The 25,128-nt window shown below is 44.2% G+C and overlaps 1 protein-coding gene across 1 annotated transcript in view; it reads left to right on the top strand.

Annotated features, from left to right (window-relative positions):
• The window catches only part of MERTK (MER proto-oncogene, tyrosine kinase), a 112,459-nt gene that overhangs the window by 28,903 nt on the left and 58,428 nt on the right, over nucleotides 1–25,128 (top strand). The window contains exons 3-4 of the mRNA XM_059405602.1: nucleotides 11,039–11,139; nucleotides 13,237–13,410. Coding sequence (XP_059261585.1) covers nucleotides 11,039–11,139; nucleotides 13,237–13,410 — 275 coding nt within the window. The remainder of the gene's footprint in view (nucleotides 1–11,038; nucleotides 11,140–13,236; nucleotides 13,411–25,128) is intronic.

The following is a 25,128-nucleotide window of genomic DNA, read 5'->3' on the forward strand; positions in this document are numbered from 1 at the left end:
GCCCTCCGGGTGCCGTTAGAGTACAGATTCACAGCAGACAGTCTGTGTGGTTGATCTCTTTTATGTGGATCTTGGCCCCATTCAAACTGGATTATCAGAGGCTCTGCCTTCTGGGGAACCCCCACCCCCGACCTGCAAGTCATGTCAAGCTCCCACTTAACTCAAGAGCTTTCCCAGTGAGTGGAAACACTGTTTTTGTTTTTTTGTTTTTAAGATTTTATTTATTTATTTGGCACAGAGAGAGACACAGTGAGAGAGGGAACACAAGCAGGGGGAATGGGAGAAGAAGAAGCAGACTTCCCACACAGCAGGCAGCCCAATGTGGGGGTCGATCCAGGACCCCGGGATCATGACCTGAGCTGAAGGCAGCTGCTTAATAACTGAGCCACCCAGGCACCCCAGGAACACTGTTTCTTTCCGGGTGTAGAGAGACATCTAAATTACCCCATGGGCGTGGAGCTTTGAACACATTCCCATCCCTTTCATAGGCCTTATCCCCCCTCTCTCTTCCACCTGTCCCCAGCATCCCCTGCTTCTGCAGATTGTGGCACTGACGTAGCCATCATGCCTGTTGGGGTGGGAAAAAGCTGGAAAGTCTATAAAGGCTGGGGAAATGAGAAAACCTTAAGCCACCTGGGTCACTGTCTCCGTGTTCCACTCTGTTTTGGCAAGGGCCAGCCGAACGCGTTGGTCGGGGGAGGGTTGGCAGGGCTAAGCCAAGTCAGCATGTACATCTGGAAGAATCTGTTGTCCTGAGGATTGCGTCATCGTATTTTCAACATCCTGCAGACAGCCAGCTGCTTCTCCTCACCACACTCCCTCTTTTATTTTCTGCTCTCTCCTCTTTCGCTAGGAGAGGTTTGGGTGTTTGGTTTGGTTTTGAGTCAGAGTCTCCTTGCATGTACAGCTTTGGAGTTCAGTGGACCTGTGGTCCTAGAAAGCTCCAAACGAGGTCAGAGGCACACAGTTGGAGTAAGTGCCTTTTTCCGTGGGATTCCTCCACTCCGAGCAGAGCCCTCTTTGATCTGGGACATTTTCACTTTCTCTGGCCTGATACTCGTGGCTGTCTGAGACAATGTCATGTCTTCTGGTGAATCATTTTGTTTACTTTTCAGAAAACTGCCTCAGAGATGCCACAAGGCTAACAACTCCAGTTTGAGTTGAGTGTGTCCATACTTCCACAAGATACATCCTTTTTTTTTTTTTTTTTTCTCTAAGTTATAGGCTTGGTTAGCATCAAAGTAAAGAACACAGATTTCATATTTTCCACCGGTTGATTTAAACTCGGGCTGGGTCTCTCGGGCTGCCATTCTCAGCCAGTGGCTGAGACCACTCAGGAGACTTGACTACATATTTTAATCCATCAACTACAAAACACAGATGTTTTACCATGCTATGGACACAGCTTCTGATGAGAGATCACTATTTAATAGTGAATAAGAAGTAGTTTATTTTTTCTTAAAGATTTTATTTATTTGAGAGAGAGTGAGTGAGAGAGAGAGAGAGAGAGAGTGAGTGAGCAAGAGCAGGGGGAGGGGCAGAGGGAGAAGCAGACTCCCCACTGAGCAGGAAGCCGTGCAGGGCTCTATCCTGAGACTCCGGGATCGTGTCCTGAGCTGAAGGCAGACGCTTAGCCCACTGAGCCACCCAGGTGCCCCTAAGGAACAGTTTAAAGGCTTAAAGAAACAGAAAGCTGACACATTGGGCTCATCAGGTATCATTAGGAGGAAAGCACTACCCTGCTGACTCTCTGGGCTGGGAGTCCTGAACAAGGGTCCTGCCACTAGCCAGCCAGGAGACGATGGGTGAGCTGCCTTCTTGCCAAAGAGATGAGTTTGGACTCCATGACCAGCGCTTCAGGTGTGTTCAAAGGGGCCATGAAATGATACCAAAGGACATAAACTGGAGAGATGTTTGTTTTTTTTTTTTTTTAATTTTTTAATTTTTTATAAATATATGATGTATTATTAGCCCCAGGGGTACAGGTCTGTGAATTGCCAGGTTTACACATTTCATAGCACTCACCATAGCACATACCCTCCCTAAAGTCCATAACCCCACCACCCTTTCCCTACCCCCTACCCCCAGCAACCCTCAGTTCATTTTGTGAGATTAAGAGTCTCTTATGGTTTGTCTCCCTCCCGATCCCATCTTGTTTCATTTATTCTTTTCCTACCCCCCAAACCCCCCACGTTGCCTCTCTACTTCCTCATATCAGGGAGATCATATGACAGTTGTCTTTCTCCAATTGACTTATTTCACTAAGCATAATACCCTCTAGTTCCATCCATGTCGTCACAAATGGCAAGATTTCATTTCTTTTGATGGCTGCATAGTATTCCATTGTGTGTGTGTGTGTGTGTGTGTGTGTGTGTGTGTGTGTGTGTATACACCACATCTTCTTTATTCACTCATCTGTTGATGGACATCTAGGTTCTTTCCATAGTTTGGCTATTGTGGACATTGCTGCTATAAACTTTCAGGTGCACGTGCCCCTTCGGATCACTACATTTGTATCTTTAGGGTAAATACCCTAAACTGGAGAGTTTTTAAACTTAAAGTAGATAGTGGCGTATCTTGGGATTTGTGTCTTCAGAGTTCAGAAGGGGACCTGGGTCATATCTTTAGAACTTTAGAAAAAAGGTTATACTTTTGCATGGATTCAGCTTCATTTTCATAAACTCATTCTGAAGCGGGGAAAAAATCTTATCACACTTCCAAACTAAGCCATAAAACAGATATAGTGCTCAGAATTCTTATAAATGGTGGATGCTGTGCTGAATTGAGTAGCTTGGTCTACGGCCATACCACCCTGAACGCGCCTGATCTCGTCTGATCTCGGAAGCTAAGCAGGGTCGGGCCTGGTTAGTACTTGGATGGGAGTAGCTTGGGGGACAATACCGAGTCTAATATCTTTCAACTATATTAAAGTCATGTTCAGGTGACCCAGGAACTGTATAGTGATTCATTATCGTGAATTAATCAAGATTATAAATATTTGTGTAATTTCTTGGCAGGAGAGAAGGATGTTGGAGACCCTGAATTTGATATCTTATAGATGAGGACCCTGAAGTCCCTATGAGTAGGGTGACTTGTCCAGGGTCACTAGGGAGTAAGCTGTCACCCTTAAGCAGGGGGTTGATTTGCACACCTGCGGTGTCTTCTGTTCTCACATCTCATGGGCCCTAAAACAAATCTACTCTGGTTCCCAGTAAAGAGTTAAAGATTAGTGTGAGGCTTTCCATGTGTGGAATTTAATCAAGAATTCATGAGCCTGTAATTTTGTTGGAGTTGCCATTAATAATACCTGTATGGACCACAGGTATTTAAGGGAATGGACAAAATACAGATGTGTGTATATTGGCAGAGGTCAGAGGAATTATGGAGAGAAACACAAAGTATTTCGAGTCAGGACATGGAGCCATTATTGTATAAGGTGTTATAAGAAAGGCTGGAATTCACATGAATTTTGAAAATGACGGGGTCCCCAAATTGAGGCCCCCACATCACTATGTACCATCATGTATCCTTTAACTAGGAAGCCGTTGGGGGTTGTTGGAGACTGACAAGATTGTGGATGTGATTTAACTTTCTTAGACTTTCTCGGTTCCACATTTCCTCTTCTACATCAGGCAGACCCTACACTTATACTCCCAAACGCTCCATTCTGAAAACAAGTGTTAGTCAAGTGTCTGGTCTTTGACCCTAAAACAAGACCCGTTCTGGTTGAAGGTGTACGCTAAGGTGTGTGCGCACTTAAGGCAGTGGAGTTTTCCCCTCTTATTTCTTCCATTGCTTCCACACCCACCCCCCACTTTTCCGTGGTGGCCCAATGCCATCATGGCGCCCTCTCCCTTCCAAAGGAAGAAAAGACCTTGATAAAGTAATTTACATAGGAAAATATTCACATCACTGGTGACGTCATTTTAGACATGAGGAGTAGAGATCTGTTTTTCCCCCAAATCACCACACAGGCAGCTGCTCACCAGTTATAAAAATAGCCAACCTTGCTCATGAAGGTGTTTACAGGCACCTTACTGGAAGAACAACTGCCTGAATGAACATCTGGACATTGGGGTAAGGAGGGTAGAGCTGGTCTGTGTCCTGCCTGGACCTGTGAACAGGATAGAGGGAAAGAGAGAACCTGATGTCAGGAGCAGAAGTACTAAGATAGTGTTAATATGTTAAGGTGGTGTTTCCTTCAGATTATAGACTTGGCCTTGAAGGGGGGAATCAGGGGAAAGGACGTGGCATCTCCCAGGCGTCAATTCATCTTTCAGTCATACCTCAGTTGAGGGTGAGAGGGTAGAAATGACAGGTGTTCACATGCATTAAGTACAAGTCCCCCCTACTTGGGCAAGACTAAAGGAGATGTAACATCATGAGGGAGAATGTTCCTGAAAGATTTTAGAAACTGCTTGGTCTTAGTTCCTGTAGGTATATATTTTCAAGTTATTTTATTTTATTTTTTAAATTTATTTATTCAACAGATAGAGATCACAAGTAGGCAGAGAGGCAGGCAGAGAGAGAGGTGGAAGCAGGCTCCCTGCCGAGCAGGGAGCCCCATGTAGGGCTTGATCCCAGGACCCTGGGATCATGACCTGAGCCGAAGGCAGAGGCTTTAGCCCACTGAGCCACCCGGGTGCCCCTCAAGTTATTTTAATAATGATAAATGTACTTTGTTAAATACTTAAAAAATACTGTACACATACAGAGAAACTGTGGCCCACAACCCCGAGGAATCTTTTCCAACCACATATAAATTTAGTATTCCTGAAATGAAATTGACATTTCATGACACAGATGATTATGTATCTCGTTTCGCTCATCTAACGTTACGAATGTCTTCCTGTATAATTAAACGTCTTCAGAATATTTCAGTGGTTCTATACAGCACTGTGCCCTGCTGCAGTAAAATGGAAACACATGTAGAAGAATGTAAATGAAATTGTAAAGGGAAAACCTTAAAGATTATTTTCAAAATGCCAACACCCTGGGCACATACAGGGGAAGAAATAACTGATATGGTACTTCAAGTCTAGATGCCCTCTTGAGCTGAGTCCATTCTGTGCTAACAATTTACATTTTTTCCTCTTTCACTTGAATGTCTATTATAGGTGTAGGAAATGCTTGGTGTCCGCTAGCGGGTTGCAGTATTCCTCATTGATGGCTTGGGGATTAATCCTAAAAATTGCACCCCACCCTGCATACGCCACGTTCCTGACCTCATCCTAAATGGTGTGCAGCTCAGGCTGCTTTTCTCCAGAGCTCCTTCCTTTGGTCCTTTGCAGGACTTTAAGTCACAGGGCTGGGCCACCCCCTTGGCTCTCTGACCATCCATATAGTACCTCATTTGCATATCAACTTGATACCAACTTGAAACTGTAGCTCAACCATTTGTGCAGATCCCAAGATGCTGCATAGCCCGGGTCTTTCCCTGGAGTCTCTCAAAGAGGGTATAAGTTGGGGGTACACTCTGGCTTTGGTGGAAACACTCAATGGTCAGGTAAAGCGTTCCAGGCCATCACCAGCCATCAGACCCGAAGACTGGGGAGACCAGCTCTCAAGTAAAAACAAAAGCCGCAGTTCCTGTAGGCAGCCAGTGCCTGGAGATTTAGTTTATTGGGGTAATTTGTGGCCAAGGGAAAGGATTTGATATGTTTTCTATGTAGCCTCAGGATTCCCCACTGGGAATGAAATTCTAGCTTAGTTGTCAGGAGCTAAAGCTGGAAGGACTTTATTGGTTTCTAAAATTGGGGTTCTTTAAAATTTTTTTTCCATTTTTAATTTTTTTCTTGTGGTAAAATATACATAAGCTACAATGTACTGTTTTAACCCGTTCCGAGCGTACGGTTCAGCAGCACTAAGTGCATTCACTCTGTTACTCAGCCCTCACCACCAACCCTGCCCAGAACTTTCTCATCCTCTCAAAGGGAAACTCCAGGCCCGTTAAAGCCTAATCCACATCCTCTTTTCCCCCAGCCCTTTCTTTTCTATTTTCTTTCTCTGTAACTTACTCCAGGTACCTCATATAAGGGGAATCGTGCAATATTTGCTCTTTTTCTGTGTTTCTTTTAAGAATGCTGTAGCACTTAGCTGCTCCTGAAGAGCCATTCCAGAGCAAGGCCGTCTAGCTGTGAGAGGTCTGCGGTGCGGGACAGGGAGCCTCTGTGTGTCCTTGCAGCTGGCCCTGGGGCTCTGTCCAGGTGGTTCCTGTCTAGACGCGGTGGCTGAGTCCGTGTGGTGGCTTTGGTTTTCCCTGATTCAGATGTTTGTATTTGACCAAAATCTGACACGATGTTTATACCTTCTTGGAAGCAATGCATACACATGGTAAATAAAATATTCCAACAGTTCAAAAATCCTCTCTTCCACTCCAGCCTCCAGCCGCTCCCCAGCGAGGAGCTGTGGTTATCCACGTCTTTGGTATCTTTCAGAGATATTCAGTCCATATGAGTCGTGTGTGTGTGTGTGTGTGTGTGTGTGCACGCGCCTGGCCCCAGAGTTCATCTGTTAAAATGTTCCAGCTCTGGTTAAATCAATACCCAGGAGCCAGTGTTTTTTGTGGCTCTGTAAATACTGTTTTCAGCTGAGTCACTTAGTAGGTTCTGATTACATCTTACTTCTTTATAGCTTTTTGATTTCCCTCAGTTTAAGAGCTTCTTTGTTGGTTAGTTTGCTTAATTTTCTAAGTATCAATCTCTCTTTTGTCCCTAAACTCTAAAAGCATCTTCTCACAAAGTGATGAAATTACTAGGCATCTTCTCGCAAAGTGATGAAATTACTAGGCTTGATTTTTTTCCTAGGAGTTGCCTCTCCTGGAAATGTCCCTCCTCCTGCTCCAGTCAGACCAGCTTGCCCCTCAGCCCTGGGGTACAGCTCAGTCATGCTACCATCGTGGAGGCCCTTGTGGCTCCTGTTTCCACCAGGAGCTCCAGGTTCCACATACCCTGACCCCCAACCCCACTTCTTGGCTTTGACTCCCAAACTTTGGCACAGAGCCCACCCTCTACTAGCGTGGATTTTGCATGTCTGAAAATGGCATTGTTTTTTATGCCTTCACCTTGAGGTAGTTTGGCTGGATACAGAATTCAAAAGGAAAATAATTTCCTGTTGTTGTTTGGAAGTCATTGATCTATCTCCTTGTCGCTCACAGATTTGTTCTTGAGAAGTATGGTGCTGTTCTGATTAATGGGTTGTGCTGCTTTACTTCTGTCTGGAAGCTTCTGGGATCTCCACTTTATCTTGGAGCGGTGACATTCCCTGGTGAAGCCCCTTAGTGGGTCTTTTCTCTCCCATTGTGCTGCCCACCTAGGGGCCTGATTAGGAAAGACCCAGATATCCAGTTCCTGGGGCATTTTCTTCAGTTATGCTCCCCTTCCTGTGTTCTTTCTGGAACTCCTCTTACTCAGTTGTTGGAACGCCTAGATTGCTATTCTGAGCTCAGAGCCTTCACTAGGGAGCCTCTAGAGCCTGCCTGCTATTTCCTTTATGGAGAAGGAGGAGCTCCGGGACAACCGCTCCTGTGTCCGCCTCCCCCCTCCCTGCCTTCAGCTCAGCAGCCTTTTACTTACTTGTCTAGGAGGTAAAAAGTAGAGCTATCTTAGAAAATCTTTCCTGCACTGTAAGTAAGATGGCTCCTGACTTGCTAATTAACGCAAGCACATAGCCCTTCTCTCCAGAGGACTGGTCACCTTTTCCTGATAATGAATGACGCAAGTTTTGATCATGTTCTCTTTGCCCTCCTTTTCTACTCCTGGCCTGGATTTTTCTTCTTTGCTGATTGGCTTAAGGTACTCCTAGACTTTTTGTGCCTTTTGTGTCTGACTTCTGCAGCCCAGGTTGGGCTGTTAAAATATTAACTTACCCCTAATGTTTTCTCTCAATTCTCTGGGGCCTCTGCACAGATGTACTTTGCATCCTTGGGCTGCTTTCCTGGGGCTCTGCCCTGCATGCCTCTGTGGCCTTCGCTCTCCCTCTGGTCCCTGGCTTCCTCAGTTACGTGGCAAACCTGCTACAACACCAGGGTCCCAGACCCCAACCCAGAGCCAGGTTCTCAAAGGCACGGCTGTCCTCATCCTGTCAGATCTCATCCTCAGTCCAGCCCCCGGGTCTTGCCTCAAGAAAAGGATTCCTCTTATAAATGAACTTGTGAAATATGCAGAAAGGACCCCCCTCTTCAGTAGCCATGACCTTGGTATTTTTTTGGAACCGCAGAGGTGACTTGACTGGTCAGCCACATAGGATCTTCAGGAGCTTCCAAGAGCAGGGGTCACCATTAAGCTACCAACTGATACTCGTGATGGACAGTGCCCCATCCTAGACACATGCTTCTCTTCTTTTCTCTTCCTGCCACCATGACATTCCTGGAGGTTTATCAGAAGAGTGTCGGCTAGGCCCTTATCTGGAGCTGTGAGGTCTCCTCCCATGTTCTCCTGGTGACCTATAGACATCGTGACCTTGGTTCCTGCCGTCAAGCATGGAGAGAGACCTGGCCTTTCTTTGCCCTTGAGTCTTTCCTAAGTGCAACATTCATTCATCAGGGGCATTTCCAAAATTATACCACTCCTACACGGGAATGAGGGGAAAGGTGAAGATAGTATTCTAAGTCAGTGGGGGCGCTGCTCAGGTTGGCACTTCAGGAAATGCAGGTAACATGTGAGAGTCACGTTATTCGGTCTTGGAACTAATACGGTGGTAATGTTAACCCAGGCAGCTCTGGTTCCCCTGGTTCTGAGTGACACCATTGTTGTTGTTGTTTTAAGATTTTATTTACTTATTTGAGAGAAAGAGAGGGAGAGAGAGCATGAGCAAGAGGGCACAAGCAGGGGAAGCTGCAGAGGAAGGGGGAAAAGCAGACTCTTCACTGAGTAGAGAGCCCAATGTGGGACTCGATCCCAGGACCCTGGGATCATGACCTGAGCTGAAGGCAGATGCTTCACCAACCGAGCCACCCAGGTGCCCCTGATTGACACTACTCTTGACATATATTTTAGTTACTCTGCTGATCAGAAGCGAAAAGGGATCTGCAAAATGGCATTATTGGGGAGAAGTTGTAATTTAAAATTCCTGGGGCACCTGGGTGGCTCAGACAGTGAAGCATCTGCCTTCTGCTCAGGTTGAGCCCCACATCAGGCTCTCCACTCAGTGGGGGGACCTGTTTCTCCCTTTGCCTGTTGCTCCCCCAGCTGTGCTCTCTTTCACTCTCTGTCAAATAAATAAATAATTTTTTAAAAAATGTTCCTTGTTTATTCTAAAAACGTGTGTTCAACCTCCAGGCCTAGGCGCCTCACTGTGGCAGCTTGGCTCCTGACTCCCTGTGCTGTGTTTATCCTGGCAACTGCCGCCTGTTGCCTATGGGACCCGTGGGCCAAGATGGTCTCTCCTCACACCTTGCCAGCTTCCTGCTCTCTTTTAAGCGTTACGTCTTCGTCCTTAACAAGGACTTTATTTTGCTTTGGGATAAATAAGTTGTATCAGGGAGCAAGCTGCTGGAAAGGAAGATGGACCCCTCCATGGTTTTCTTCTTTCACTTTTCTTCTCTCGCCATGACCTCTCCTCTGTCTGGTGAGCCCAGTAGAAGAAATCAGCGTCTTTGGGCCAGGGAAGGTGTCGTTCCTTGGAGGGTGTCTACGAGCATTTCAAAGAGTTCCTCATTCCCTCACCCCTTCCCACTTCTAGCTAAGGACTGCTGTGGTATAACTTCCTGCTTGTAACATGCTAGAAGGGTGGAAAGCAGGATTCTCAAGCGCGTAGAGCCAAGGCCACCTGTTTATAGCAGATACTTTACAACATGTCATGTTCAAACTGTAGTATAAGGAAACAAAATAAAGGTGATCTGTAATCAAATAATATGAACGCAAACGGGGCACCTGGGTGGCTCAGTCAGTTAAGCAGCTGCCTTCGGCTCAGGTCATGATCTCAGGGTCGTGGGATTGAGCCCCGCATTGGGCTCTCTGCTCAGTGGAGAGCCTGCTTCTCCTCTCCCTCTGCCTGCTGCTCTGCCTACTTGTGCTCTCTCTCCATCTCTCTAATAAATAAATAAAATCTTTTAAAAAATATTTTTTAAAAATTAAAAAATAAATAGGAATGCAAACATACAAATACTAGGCATGACCACTCCAGGAGAGAGGATAGAGTACACAGGGACTAGCATCCTGGCACTCCTGCACACACAGGGCAGCTGCAGATGGAGTGGTGCTGTCACTGATCTGAGTCACGGCCAAGTTCCAGACACCACAAAGGGATGGTGGCCCTCATGTTCAGGTAATTGCAGCCCTGGGAAATTAGGTGGCTGTTAAAATCAGACAAAATTCTTTGTGTGTATGTAAATGGAACTGGGTTCTAAACTCAGAAAGTCATCTAGGATATGGAACAGTTTGCCCCTGACCCCTGAAAGTTGCCTTGGCCCCTAAAAGCCATGGTGCCCCCTAGTTTCTGTGCCCGCCCTACAATTTTGCAGAATGCCTTGATGGGGGCAATACTGCCCAGTATAGAGAACCCTGGTATATAGCCTACCATTGAAGGCAGGACAAGTGACAGAACACGCATTAGTTGTGGTTCTTCAGAGAAACAAAATCAAAGAGGGAACGAGAGAAAGTTATTTTAAGGAACTGACTAATGTGATTGTGGGTGCTAGCAAATCTGAAATGTGCAGGGCATCAGCTAGAGATCCAGGGAAGAGTTGGTGTTACAGTCTTGGATCCAAAGGCAGTTTGGAGGCAGAATTCACTTTTCCTTGGAGGACCTAGATCTTTGCTCATTAGGCCCTCAGTTGACCAGTGAGACCTACCCATGTTATGAAGGGTAATCTTCACTCAGAGCCTGCTGATAGAAATGTAAATCACACCCGAAAAGTACATCTAGAGTAATGTTTGACCAAATATCTAAGTACCATGACTTAGTATGGTCATGGTCAACACTACCATGTTGACGTATAAGGTTAATATAGCATATGACAAGGAAGTTGAAGAATGTTCTATTCCTATAACAGGAACCCAAGGGCTAGTCACTGTAAATATCTTTGTTTTCTTTGTAGCATAACCAGTGTGCAGCGTTCAGACAACGGGTCATATATTTGTAAGATGAAAATAAACAATGAAGAGATTGTGTCTGACCCCATCTACATCGAGGTGCAAGGTAAGTCCAGAAGCCACAGGGTGGCCTATATTAATTGCTTTGCATGTAAAACTCTAGAATTAGGCACACCCATTTATAACTCTGAATGCAAACTCTACAAATGCGTAAGTGCTGAAATTTTACAAGGGGATCCTCTTTTGAGACTTTAGGTAATAATGGATGAATGACATGAATTCGATTCCTAGAGTTTTAGCTCTATCCTCGGCAATAGGGCTGAGATAAAAACAGATTATGGACCTTCCTGTCCTCAGATTATTTACGATTTAGAAACCTGGAGACTGTTTTTCAAAGTGAAATGCATTCCAATCACCAGTTCTCAAGGCTGGTGTCTGAGACCGCTCACCTAGTCTAAGGGTGATTTGCCTTGGAGGGTGAGTGGTTTTCCTGAACTGGGTCAGCAGCTGGATCCAAGACTCATTTGGGGCCCTAGGATTTATTGGGTACATGGTTCAGTGCAGTTCCATGATGTGACATGAGACGGGCTCAGTGGAAGCACGAAGTGAGATATGGACTAGGAGAGGGTGGTCTCTGCCCTCAAGGAACTTGAACTGCAGTAGGTAGTGTGAGCTGATGCCTAGGGGAGCCCAGGTCCCAAGGCTCTGGGTCTCTGGGTACGCATGCTTGGTTTCTGCAGTGGCAGGGCCTATCAAGGAAGGCTTCAAGGAGGAGGCACCTCTATTATCACCACAGCTGTTCATTCCTTACCAGCCCACAGGCTGCCTCCAAGGCCCTGCATCCCAGCTTTCTGAGAAACTCTGTCAGCAGAAGCACCCAAACAGCTTTCTTTTCTGCTTTCTCCTGACCCTCATCTCCCACAGGCTTTAGAGCAGGTGATTGGCTATTCAGGGAAGTTCAGCTAGAACTGTCTCCCACTGAAAGGCTGCTCTGCTCCCCATTCTTTTGCAAACCTAAACCTCATATCCACTAATGCTGCAGGAGGCCGGGGGGAGGGACCCCTCAGAGGAGTCTCCTTTAGAGCTTTGTTCTAGGCCCATCCCAGGCTGGACAGCTAAGCCTCCTCAGGATTATGTCAACATCAGCCCACGGGTGGAGACGGCTTGGTAGTGTTCCTGTGTTTGCTGTTAATCTTGGAAAAATGTTGAGAGGACATTTAACTTGTCAGAATCCCAGCAAAATGCCCAGGGCAGGAACACGTTAGTTCCAAATGCAAAACTTCAAAACAGGCAAAAAGGACCCCATTTTGCCATTCCCATATCATTCCTTCTGGGACCGGGAATGTCAGTTCCCAGTCCCAAAATAACACAGTTTAAATCCCCAGTAATAGTTAGCTTGCCCTGTTAAATTTTTGGCATATGCCCCAAATGAGTACGAACTGGCTTTCTCTGAGGTATTTCTAAAGTTCCATTCCTTGCCGTCTCGAAGACTTTGGGATTATAATATGTGATTGTGTCTATACTGTTCTGGTGAGAATGTACTTTGAGAAGCGTCCAGCCCTGCACCAGTGGACAGATTTTCAAATTCATTATCTCTCCTCTTAAAGTGTCACACAGAGTAGATCGTCCTCAAAAACAGGCGGACCTGTTACGTGGCTTTGTTTTTACTGTGTGTGTATTTTGGGAAGGAATACTGAACACGTGCCAGCCTGTGCCAGGAGTCTGAGCAACACCTGGTTTCAACACGGGCAGGCCTCCCTCTGGTAAAACCAGTTCTGAATCACCTTCACAACCCGTATGGGAAAGTATCCTAGAAAGCTGGCTGCAGCTAGTTGGGGAGGCCTTAGCTTCTATTCTTCCTGAGCCAACTTTCAGAAGATGAAAACTGGCCAGGGGCATCTGGGTGGCTCAGTGGGTTAAGCCTCTGCCTTTGGCTCAGGTCATGATCCCAGGGTCCTAAGATCAAGCCCCGCATTGGGCTCTCTGCTCAGCGGGGAGCCTGCTTCTCACTCTTTCTCTGCCTACTTGTGATCTCTCTCTCTCTCTCTGTCAAATAAATAAATAAAATCTTAAAAAAAGAAAACTGGCCATTCCAGGTATATGAAGAAATCTATTGCCAAGTTCCAGAACAGTCCCTCCCCCTTGGGACTCGGCATTTGCTTGTGGATCTAAAAAGTTCTTTCACTGAACTCTTTCTCCACAGGACTTCCTCACTTTACTAGACAGCCTGAGAGCATGAATGTCACAAGGAACACGGCCTTCAACCTTACCTGTCAGGCCGTGGGCCCTCCTGAGCCCATCCACATTTTCTGGGTTCAGAACAGCAGCCGTGTTCACGAACAGCCGGAAAAGTCCCCCTCTGTTCTGACGGTTCCTGGTAAGTCCAAGTCATGTGATTTCTTTAATGTTTGCTCTTGAACAGTGGAAGGGATCAAGTTTGGTGCCCGTGGCTGGCGCAGTAGAAGACAAAGATAGCACAGGGGTGGCCGCTGAGGTTAGGGGCTGGGGATGGGGAGAGGGAGGAGGGAATCTCAGGAGAGAGAGTTCACGAGCTGGGGTGGGAACTGGGTGAATGCCATGGGTGTCCGTGCTTAAGTGAGCAGAGTGGCCAAGACCCCTGAGCCCTGGCAGCAGGAGCCCTGCAGGCCGTTCTCGGTACTAGGAACACAGGGTCGAACTTCTGGAAACAGTCTTCCTGGCTTCCTTCCCTCTCCAGGGCTCCTCCCCTAACCTCCACAGCCTCATTCCTGAACCCACAGTTTTTCACTCTGAGACATGCTCCCCCCTGGGGGAGTTCCTCTCTGACCCCAGCTTCTATACTGGGTGTGTGATAATGGCCTTGAGCTTTGTGTCTCCTGACCTTCAGTCTCATGTACTCAACTCCCTCCCTGGCAGTTTCACTTGCTGGTACATATGCATCTTAAAATGAAACTCTTGATCCACCTCCTCCACAGATGTTTTGCCCCAGAATTCCCCATCTTAGTAAATGACACCGCCAATGGCCCATCCTTCCTCTTTCTCATTTTTCGTGTTGTATGCATCAGCAAGTTCTATCCATTCTGCTTCTACTGTATGTCCCGAGTCTGTTTTTTCTCCCTCCATGCTGCAGTACCCCATCCACATCACTGCCGGCTCTCGCCAACACCAGTGCAGGTGCTCCCTGAGGGGTCTCTGCTTCCAGCCTTGGCCTCACTCTAATCCATCCTCCATGGCTCCCTGTTGTCTTAGACTGTCACTCTGAGTTATTCCTGCCCCTGCCATCAGCCCTGTGTGCTCTGGCCACCACCCAACTCTCCAACCCAACCCCACCCACCCCACCTTCTCATCCCTGCTTATTAAGCACCAGTCATCCTGATTATCTGTCATTTCCTCACACACATGGCCCTCCTTCCTGCCTCAGGACCTTTGCATTCTCTCTTCTGTCTACCTGCAGTGTTCTTCCACTTGCCCTTTGTCCCATGACACAACTCCAGTAGCAATTCTTCCAGGAAGCCTTCCCTGATCATTCAGCTATTTTAGGTCCTCCCCACCTCTTTGTTGACTCCCAGTCATGTGTTCCTGTGGACTCCATCGTTGCACTCATCACAGTCTATCATCACCCACTTATTTGTTTAGCTCCTTGTCTGTCTTCTCAGAAATTATATGCTCAGCCCAAACAAGGACTTTGTCTGTCCCAAGGCAGTGCCTGACTCACAGTAGCACTCACTGAATATTCATGGTGACAGCAGACCAGCAAGTGAATGCCAGCCCCTCTGTTTTAACTCTGGATCACTTTCCTCACTCGTCACTGCATAAGGAATATTATGGTTTTCTCTGCTTCCATCTGAATTGTCTTCGAATTTCTCCCAAGGAGTTGATAATCAAGCTCCTTCTTAGTTCAAAGTCAATTTGAGGAACCTCCGTAGTGTTCTTCAGAGTGGCTGTACCAGTGCTTGCATTCCTACCAACAGTAGAAGAGGGTTCCCCTTTCTCTTCATCCTTACTAACATCTATTGTTTCTTGTGTTGTTGATTTTAGCCATCCTGAAATGTGAGATGGTGTCTCATCATGGTTTTGATTTGTATTTCCTTGATACCAAGTGATGTTGAGCATGTTTCATGTGTCTGTTGGCCATTTGGATGTCTTTTTTGGAAAAGTGTCTATTCATGTTTCTGTCCCTTTCTTAACTGGGATATTTGTCTTTTGGGTGTTAAGGTTGATAAGTTCTTTGTAGATTTTGGATACTAACCCTTTATCAGATATGTCATTTGCGAATATCTTTTCCGACATTATCAACTATGGAGAGAGCCCATATGTCCATCAGCTGATGAATGGATAAATAAAATGTGTGTACACACACTCACACACAGGAATATTACTCAGCCATCAAAAAGAACAAATCCTGGGAGACCTGGGTGGCTCAGTCAGTTAAGCATCTGCCTCTTACTCAGGTCATGATCTCAGGGTCCTAGGATCGAGCCCCTTGTTGGGCTCTCAGCTCCATGAGGAGTCTGCTTCTCCCTCTGCCCCTCCCCCTGCTTGAGCTCTCTCTCTTTCTCTCTCACATATAAATAAATAAAATCTTAAAAAAAAAGAATGAAATCTTGCCATTTGCAACGACATGGATGGAGCTAGAATGTATTATGCTAAGTGAAATAATTCAGAGGATGATAAATACCATATGACCTCACTCATGTGGAATTTAAGAAAGTAAACAGGTGAACATCATGGGAAGGAGGAGGAGAAAAAAAAGGAGAGGGAAACAAGCCATAAGAAACTCTTAACGATAGAGATCAAATTGAGGAGTTGGAGGGAGATGGGGGGAGGATGGGCTAGATGGGCGGTGGGCATTAAGGAGGGCACTTGTGATGATGAGCACCAGGCGTTCTGTGTAAGGGATAAAATCACCGAATTCTACTACAGAAGCCAATATTGCACTCTATGTTAACTACCTAAAATTTAAATTTAAAAAAATTTTTAAATAAAAAATAAAAATAATTAAGTAATTTGTAAAACCCAAACAAAGTCCATTTGAAAACTATACCCCCACCCTTTCTAGGATGGTGGCTCTGAAATCCCATAAAGACTTGTTTTCATTGAGGTAAAATTGATATACAGTTAGGTGTGTGGAACTTAAATGCAGAGCTCAGTGAGTTTTGAAAATGTAGACACGCATGGAACCACCACTTCAGTCAAGACCCAGAACATTGCCATCACCTCAGAATGTGCCCTCATGCTCCCTTCCCATCAGCCTCCACCTCTCATAGGCATTGGTGTTCTGATATCTGTCACCATAGATCAGTTTGCTAGGTCTTGAACATTGAATAAGTGGAATCGTAAAGTATATATATTCTTTTGGGTCTGGCTTCTTTCCCTCAGTGTGATGTTTTTGGGACTCCTCATGTTGACGTGTGAGTAGTATGTTGTTATTGCCAATAGTGCTCTATGGTATGGATGTGCGCCATTTTGTTTATGTGGTAAACATTTGAGATGTTTATGGATAAATAAAGGAGCTACAGATATTTGTGTGCAAGGCTTTGGGGAGACACAGGTTTTTATTTTGTCTTGGATAATACCTGGGAGAAGAACTTCTGGATCATATACTGGGCATATGCTCAACTTTTAAGAAAACCACCAAACTATGTTCTAAGTTGTGCCAAGTTATATTCCTAGCCCCAGTGGATGAGTGTTCCAGTTGTTCTATCTGTGTCCTTGCCAACATTTGATATGGTGAGAGTTTTCTTTCCATTTTAGACATTCTAGTGAATATGCAACAGTAAATTTTAAATTTACATTTCATTTCCCTACTCTCAAATTTTAAATTAGATTTAGAAAAGATTTGAAAGATTTGAGTGGGGCGCCTGGGTGGCTCAGTTGGTTCAGTGTCTGACTTCGGTTCAGGTCATGATCCCAGAGTCCTGGCATCGAGCCCGGTGTTGGGCTCCCTGCTCAGTGGAAAGTGGTGTTTCTCCCTCTCCCTTTGCCCCTCCCCACTGCTTGTGCTCTGTCTCTCAAATAAATGAATGAAGTCTTAAAAAAATAAAAAACAAGATTTTAGCATTTTTAATTGTGCTCATGAGCCAGTCATATATTGTTTTCATGGAAGTATCACTTCGGGTCTTATAAAAATCTTAAAATCAGCTTGACAGCTTTTGCAAGAGTCTGTTGTGATTTTGTTTGCAGTTGTATTGAATTTATAGATCAGTTTAGGGGGGATCGCATCTTAATATTATTGAGACTTCCAATCCAAGAACACACTCTGTCCATTTATTTAGGTTTTCTTTAATTTCTCTCAGCAATTTTTATAGTCCTTAATGCACAGGTCTTATATGTCACTTGTTAAAGTTATTTATAAATATTTTATGTTGTTGATGCTGGTAAGTAGCACATTTGAATTCGTTTCCCAATTGCTTACTATAAGTATGTAGGAAATAAGTTAATTTTTGTATGTTGATCTTGTTAAGTTAATGTGTTAGTTTCTAAGAGTATTTTATTGTTGTTGTTGTTTTGTAGATTCCTTAGATTTTTTTGTAAACAGTGTTACCTGCAAATAGTTGTCTAATCTTGCCCTTTTATCCCTGTCCCCTTCCTTATTTTACTAACCAAGACTCTAGCACAATGCTGAATAAAAGTGGGAAGAGTTAATATCTCTGTCCCAATCACCAACTATGACAGAAATTGGATTTTGGTCAGTGCCCTTCATCAGGTTGAAGAAGTTTTCTTCTATTCTCAGCTTGCAAAAAAATTTATTTTTTTATCGTATGATTACATGGTTTTTCTCCATTATTCTACTGCAGCAAATTACACTGATTTGATTTTCAAATGTTAAACCAGTGTGCATTCCTGGGACAAACTCTACTTGGTCATGATGTATTGTGGTGGATTCAGTTTACTAATATTTAGTTAAAGACTTTCCCATTTATGTTTACTCTGTTTCACTGCCATACTAGGGTAACACCAACTGGGTGTACTGCAATTCAGTTCTGATACTGACTTCCCAAAGTCTGCCACAAGGCTCACTTCAGGTGCCAACTACAAGTGTCAGGGTCAGGGGAAGGATCCCCAGACCACCTGTACTTCCTACTGACTGGCTATAAATTTGGAGATTCCCATGACCCCCTCTGGTTTGATAATTTGCTAGACCAACTCACAGAACTCAGGAAAATGCTGTGCTTACCTATAATAGTTTTACTACAAGGGGTATGCCTAGGGTGATGTCTGGGAGGGTCTTGCATGCAGAGTGCTTCCATGCCCTCTCCTCTTTGAATCAGAGGGTGTCACCCTCCTGGCACATCCAGGAAAAGGACACTCTACTGAGCTTTGGGGTGCAGATTCTTTTACTGAAATCTCCGTGCATGGGCATAACTGATGAGATCATTGGCCGTGAGCGCCTGGGTGGCTCAGCTGGTTGGGCAGCTGCCTTCGGCTCCAGTCATGATCCTGGAGTCATGGGATTGAGTCCTACATCGGGCTCCCTGCTCAGTGGGGAACCTATTTCTCCCTCTGACCTGTCCCCTCTCGTGCTCGCTCTCTCTCTCATTCTCTCTGTCTCTCAAATAAATAAATGGAAAATCTTAAAAAAAAAAAGAGAGAGAGAGAGAGAGAAGGAAAAGAAAAGAAAAAAAAATCATTGGCCATGTGATTGAACAGTCTCCAGACCCCTCAACCCTCTTATCACATGGCTGGTGGTTCTGGTGATCTGTCTTCCTCCTGAGGTTTCCCAGGGGTTATTCTACGCTTCATTAGTGTAACAAAGCTACTCCTGTCACCAGGCAGTTATAAGGGACACAAGCTAAATTCTTTATTGTACAACAGTGCTCTTGAGGGGAGTGGTCTGTAATTTTGTTTTTGGAATGTCAGTTTTTGGTATCAGGGTATTTTGTCCTCATAAAACTAGTTAGTACGTATCCCTACCCCCTCTATTTTCTGAAAGAGTTTAGTAACATTGGTGTTATTTTGAAAAGATGCATAAATTTCAGTGGACACTCCAGTATCATGTTTGGGACACAACATTCCTGGTAGTATAGTTTGCAGTACTTTTTTTGATGAAGATTAACATGTTTGTTTAATGTTGACTTTGAGGCTAACTGAAATCCTCAGGTCTTTTTTTCTCTTTAATTACTGCAAAGTCAAAGCTCTCCTGTTTCTTGTATCTTTAATTATTTTTGAAAGTCCAGCCTACCATTTTTCCTTATAAAAATGTAAACCATTGTCCCAGCCAACGGAGGGCAGTTGGAACCTCCATCCTCTCCTTCAATTAACAAATCAGCCTCCTGCTCTGTGCCAGCTGCCTTTTGTGTCTCATCCAAGTTGTTGATGAAAATCTAGATTCCATCCTAACCGAGGGCAGAGTCCCGTGACCTGCTGATAAAGGCAGACTGAGTTGACATCAGCTCATTAAATCAACTTTCTTGGCTACTGTTCAACCACTTGTAAATCTGCCTGCTTTCATTTTCCTTCCATTTATTTCTCTTTCCTCTTTCTTATCTTCTGAGATATTATCACTACATCGGGCTGGTAACTATCACAGAAAGTCTGGAAATAGCTTGAATTCAATTAAAAAATCAGACCTGACTTCTGGGTGAGCTAAATAACTAGAGGTGACAATTTCCCACATTTTTACATGCACTAGTTTGATAGCACTCTCTTTTTTTTTTTTCTTTTTTTTAAGATTTTATCTATTTAGGGGGCGCCTAGGTGGCTCAGTGGGTTAAGCCTCTGTCTTCAGCTCAGGTCATGATCTCAGGGTCCTGGGATCGAGCCCCACATCGGGCTCTCTGCTCAGCAGGAAGTCTGCTTCCCCCCTCTCTCTACCTGCCTGTCTGCCTACTTGTGATCTCTCTCTCTCTCCATCAAAAATAAAATCTTTAAAAAAAAAGATTTTATCTATCTATTTATTTATTTGAGAGAGACAGAGATAACAACAGAGAGCATGAGTAGGGAGGAGATGGAGAAGCAAGCTCCCCACTGAACAGGGAGCCCAACCCGGGGCTCCATCCCAGGACCCAGGGATCGTGACTTGAGCCGAGGGTAGATGCTTAACCAGCTGAGCCATCCAGGTGCCCCTTGATAGGGGCACTTAAATTTTGTGGTGGATTTGTCTCTCAGTGATTCTGTACTACCAGGATCAGTGTCTTTTTTCTTTATGAAAATAGGGACAAGGTGCCTGTGTGCCTTAGTTAAGCATCTGCCTTCAGCTCAGGTCATCCTGGGATCAAGCCCCACATTGAGCTCCCTCATCAGCAAGGAGTCTGCTTCTCCCTCTCCCTCCTCTTGCTCATTCTTTCTCTCATTCACTCTATCTCTCAATAAAAAAATAAAATCTTTTTTATTTTTATTTATTTATTTTTTAAAGATTTTATTTATGTATTTGACAGAGAGAATGATCACAAGTAGGCAGAGAGGCAGGCAGAGAGAGAGCGGGGAGGCAGGCTCCCCACTGAGCAGAGAGTTCGATGTGGGGCTCGATGTGGGGCTCGATGTGGGGCTCGATGCGGGGCTCGATCTTAGGACGACCCGAGCCGAAGGCAGAGGCTTTACCCACTGAGCCACCCAGGCGCTCCAAATCTTTTTTATTTTTTAAAAAAGATTTTATTTATTTATTTGACACAGAGAGAGAGATCACAAGTAGGGGGGGGGGGGGGGGGGGGGGGGGCAGGCTCCCGGCTGAGCAGAGAGCCTCACGAGAGTCTCGAACTAAGGACCCTGAGACCATGACCTGAGCAGAAGGCAAGGTTTAATCCACTGAGCCACCGAGGCACCGCAATAAAATCTTTTTTAAAGCAAAGAAAATAAAATAGGGACAATTTGTCAATCTCTGTTCGTCTGGAGCTTTTCCTCTATTGCATGTTTTCTTAGAAGGTAAAAGTGTTAAAAAGTAAAAAAAAAAAAAAAAAAAAAAAAAAGGAAGGTAAAGGTGTGTTTCTTTGATAAGATTTGCAAATTCTTTTAATACCCAAGACTATGTATAATTTGTCTCAGCTTGGAGAACTGATGTATTTCTAAATGGTGATATACTCTCACAACTACAACCTATTTTGGGTTGCAAGTTCATTACAATTTTTATTTTACTTTTTTAAATTTGAAGTTTTTTTCTTTGATAGAGAAGATAGAAATAAAATAGAAATAGAGCAGTGTATATCCTAATAGTGTGTTTTTTGTTGTTGTTAAATTACGTGTTTATGTATTAGAGAGAGAGCATGTGCAAGCACGTGTAAGATGGGGGTGCAGAGGAAGAGGGAAAGAGAAAATCTCAAGGAGATTCCACACGGAGTGTAGCTGGATGGGGGGCTTGATCTGAGAACCCTGAGATTATGACTTGAGCTGAAATCAAGAGTTGGACACTTAACTGACTGAGGCACCCAGGCGCCCCCCAACAGTGTGTTTTTTAAAACAACCTTTATTGTGATGATATTTACACAAAGCTACACATGTGGTTAACTTACATAGAGGTACATGCATGGGCATGCACGTGTGTGTGCACGCGTGCGCTTACCCACACACACACACGAGTCTGTGTATAATTGATGAAATCTGAGTAAGCTCTGTGGAGGGGACCAATGTCAATTTCCTGGTTTTGACAGTGTGCTGTGGTTATGTAAGACGTTAACATTGGGAAGGTAGGGTGAAGGATACACTGAACTGCCTTGTGTGTTTCTTTACGTCTTTCTGTGAATCCATAATTATTTCAAAATAAAACGATTTGGGAGGATCCAGGTCATGAGGCCGGGTGTGGAACCTGCTTAAGATTCTGTCTCCCTTTCCCTCTGCCCCACTCTCTTAAAAAACAAAACAACAGGGTTTTTGTTTGTTTTGTTTTGTTTTAATTTTTTATTTTTTATAAACATATTTTTATCCCCAGGGGTACAGGTCTGTGAATCACCAGGTTTACACACTTCACAGCACTCACCAAAGCACATACCCTCAAAACAACAGTTTTTAAAAAAATTTTATTTCCCATAATTATTAAATGGTTTTATATCTAAAATGTAGAAAATTCAGAAAATGTAGTTTTATATCTTATTATACATGTACAGTTACAACAAAACACAGATTTGTTTTCTGTTTAAACTTTTCCTGTAACTGTATTTATTTGGGTGTGTGTGTGTGTATATATATATATATATATATATATATATATATATATATATATGATTTTCCTTCAAATTAGAATAATACACATGCAGACTAATTTCAGCCTTTTTAATTTTATTTTTTAAAGATTTTATTTATTTACTGGGGTGCCTGGGTGGCTCAGTGGGTTGAAGCCTCTGCCTTCAGCTAAGGTCATGATCCCAGGGTCCTGGGATTGAGCCCCGCATCAGGCTCTCTGCTCAGCAGGGAGCCTGCTTCCTCCTCTCTCTCTGCTTGCCTCTCTGCCTACTTGTGATCTCTGTCTGTCCAATAAATAAATAAAATCTTTTTTTAAAAAAAAGATTATTTGAGAGAGAGAGCAAGCGTGTGAACAAGCGTGACTGAGGGGAGGGGCAGAGGGAGAGGGAGAAAGAGACTCTCAGGCAGACTCCACGCTGAGTGCAGAGCCTGACGTGGGGCTCCATCTCACAACCCTGGGATCACGACCTGAGCCAAAACCAAAAGTCAGTCCCTTAACCAACTGAGCCACCCAGGCGCCCTTATTTCAGCCTTTTTATTACCCAAGTAATATGTGAACACATTTTCATTGTAAAACATTCAAACCATAGCAACATACCAAAGCAAAATGGGCAATCTCTATGTGTTCACCCCCCACATAGTTGTCACAGAACAGTGTGTGCGACAACAGACAGTGTGAGCCACTGGTTCACTTCCTTCTAGGCCCTTCTCCTTTAAATGTACTCACATATGTACATATACACATGGATGACCAAGACATGTAGCTCTTTCTATGTAGGTACTCATGGACCTCTCACTGTGTATGATAATCGCCTCATTGCATGAATGGACCATAATTTATTTAACCACCCTCTTATTGATGAGCATATAGGTGGTTTTATTTTGGTGGTTGTTGTTACTTATGTGGACATCTTTGTATCCATATTTATTTCTTTTCTGAAAACCTTTCTGGACACCCCATCCTTGTCTGTGTTTCTACAGTGCCTCTTCCATCAAGTTTGTACCTCCTCCCCATGTAGAAGCACAACCATCTACTGTCTCCCCACCCTAAATTATTGATCCGTGTGATTATTACATATTAGTTATTCATTACCTCAGCCCTGTCACCCAGCACAGTGCCTGGCACATCAGAGCTGTGGGAATGAATGAATGAACTAATGAACAATGAATTATAAACAGAACCTGAGTCAGAGGTCCCTTGACTGGGACAAAGGAACATAATGAGAGTGAAGTAACTTGTATTTGTTTAATTGCTTTTGCATTTAAACTCCTTCTCATTTATATTTCTAACCAGTTCTATGAAATTAATAGAGCAGTTTTTTCACACCCATTTTGTAGACAGAGGGCTTAAGGAGGTCCGTGGAGAAAGGGCCAACCATGCAAACTTCTGACACATCAAGTTAGAGCAAGTCAGGGATCTGTGGACTATTCCCAGGCACCTGAATTTTGTAACACTGTTAAAGAATTTACATTATTCTTACTTACATCTGTGTTTAATTTTGAGGATGGGGTAGTGAGACCTGAGCCCACCTCAGAAGTTCACAGTTGAGGAACTAGGTGCCATTCTGACCGGATATGCCCGGGGTGGGGTTTATGCTTCACCTGCTGCTGCAAACCTGGGAGTGTTTGCAGGGAGAGGCCATCCCATCTTGAAATTAACTATGTTGAAATTAACCAAGAAGTCAACTTTTCTGAGATCACTTTTACCAAGAGAGTGCTAAGTAGGACCATGGTTTAAAGAGTCCCGATTGTTGAAACATGCTTTGAGCAAGCACATTTATGAACAGGAAGGCTGTATGCTTTTTTTCTCTTGATACCAATTGGGTTTTTTGTCCCTCTGTGACATAAGAGCACTAAAGGGCACTGTTCTGAGTCAACAAAGCCAATCTCAAAGATTGCATGCTGTGTGATTCAATTTATATCACATTCTCAGAAATGACAAAGTGAAGATGATTAATCAGGGTTTAGCTTAGGTAGGATGTTCCTAAAATATGAGGGAGCTTTTTTTTTTTTTTTTTTGGTGCTGAAGTAGTACAAATCTGACCTGAAATAAAGTTTCACAGAGCTATACACCACCCCCCCACATACTCCAAAGAAAGAAAAGGGGGGGGAACAAAAATTGGTAAAATCTGAATATGGTCTGTATTTGAGTTAATAGTATTGTACTGACTTTTTGGTTTTGTTCACTGTCTGATTATGTAAGAGCTGTATGATTATAAGATCTTATCATTAAGGGAAGCTGAAGGAGGATGTACAAGAACTCTACTAGTTCTGCAGTTTCTTGTAAATTGAAAATTATTCCAAAAACAAAATTTTGTTTTATTTATTTCTTTTTTTTAAAGATTTTATTTGTTTATTTGACAGACCGAGATTACAAGTAGGCAGAGAGGCGGGGGGTGGGGGGGAAGCACTGAGCAGAGAGCCCAATGCAGGGCTCGATCCCAGGACCCTGAGATCATGACCTGAGCCGAAGGCAGAGGCTTATCCCACTGAGCCACCCAGGCACCCCTTGTCTTATTTTTTTAAAGATTTTATTTATTTATTTTTGTCAGAGAGAGCACAAGCAGGGGTAGCAGCAGGCAGAGGGAGCAGGCTCCCCACTGAGCAGGGAGCCCGATGAGGGGCTCCATTTCAGGACTCTGGGATCATGACCCACACCGAAGGTGGACGCTTAACAGACTAAGCCACCCAGGTGCCCCAGTTAAGGCATTTTTAATACCCATTTTCAGATCAGGAAAAAATTTGGAGCTGGTATGGGACCTGCTTGCTTAGGGGTTAGTCTCCATGTGGCTCCTGCAACGATCCTGGATCCTGATAAAACACAAGTTGGATTAGATTGGTCTTCCGCTCAACGCTCTGGGATTCCCATCCTGCTTAAAGAACAAAGCAAAGGCCATTTCCTTTGCCCCAAGTTCACCTCCCCCCATCATTAGCCCGTTCACTCAGAGTCACTCCTCTGAGGACATTATCCTGAGCCACCTCTGTCCTGAATATTTAAAATCAC

The sequence above is a fragment of the Mustela nigripes genome, chromosome 7 (assembly GCF_022355385.1).
Source record: "Mustela nigripes isolate SB6536 chromosome 7, MUSNIG.SB6536, whole genome shotgun sequence".
In the NCBI taxonomy this organism is placed as follows: domain Eukaryota; kingdom Metazoa; phylum Chordata; class Mammalia; order Carnivora; family Mustelidae; genus Mustela; species Mustela nigripes.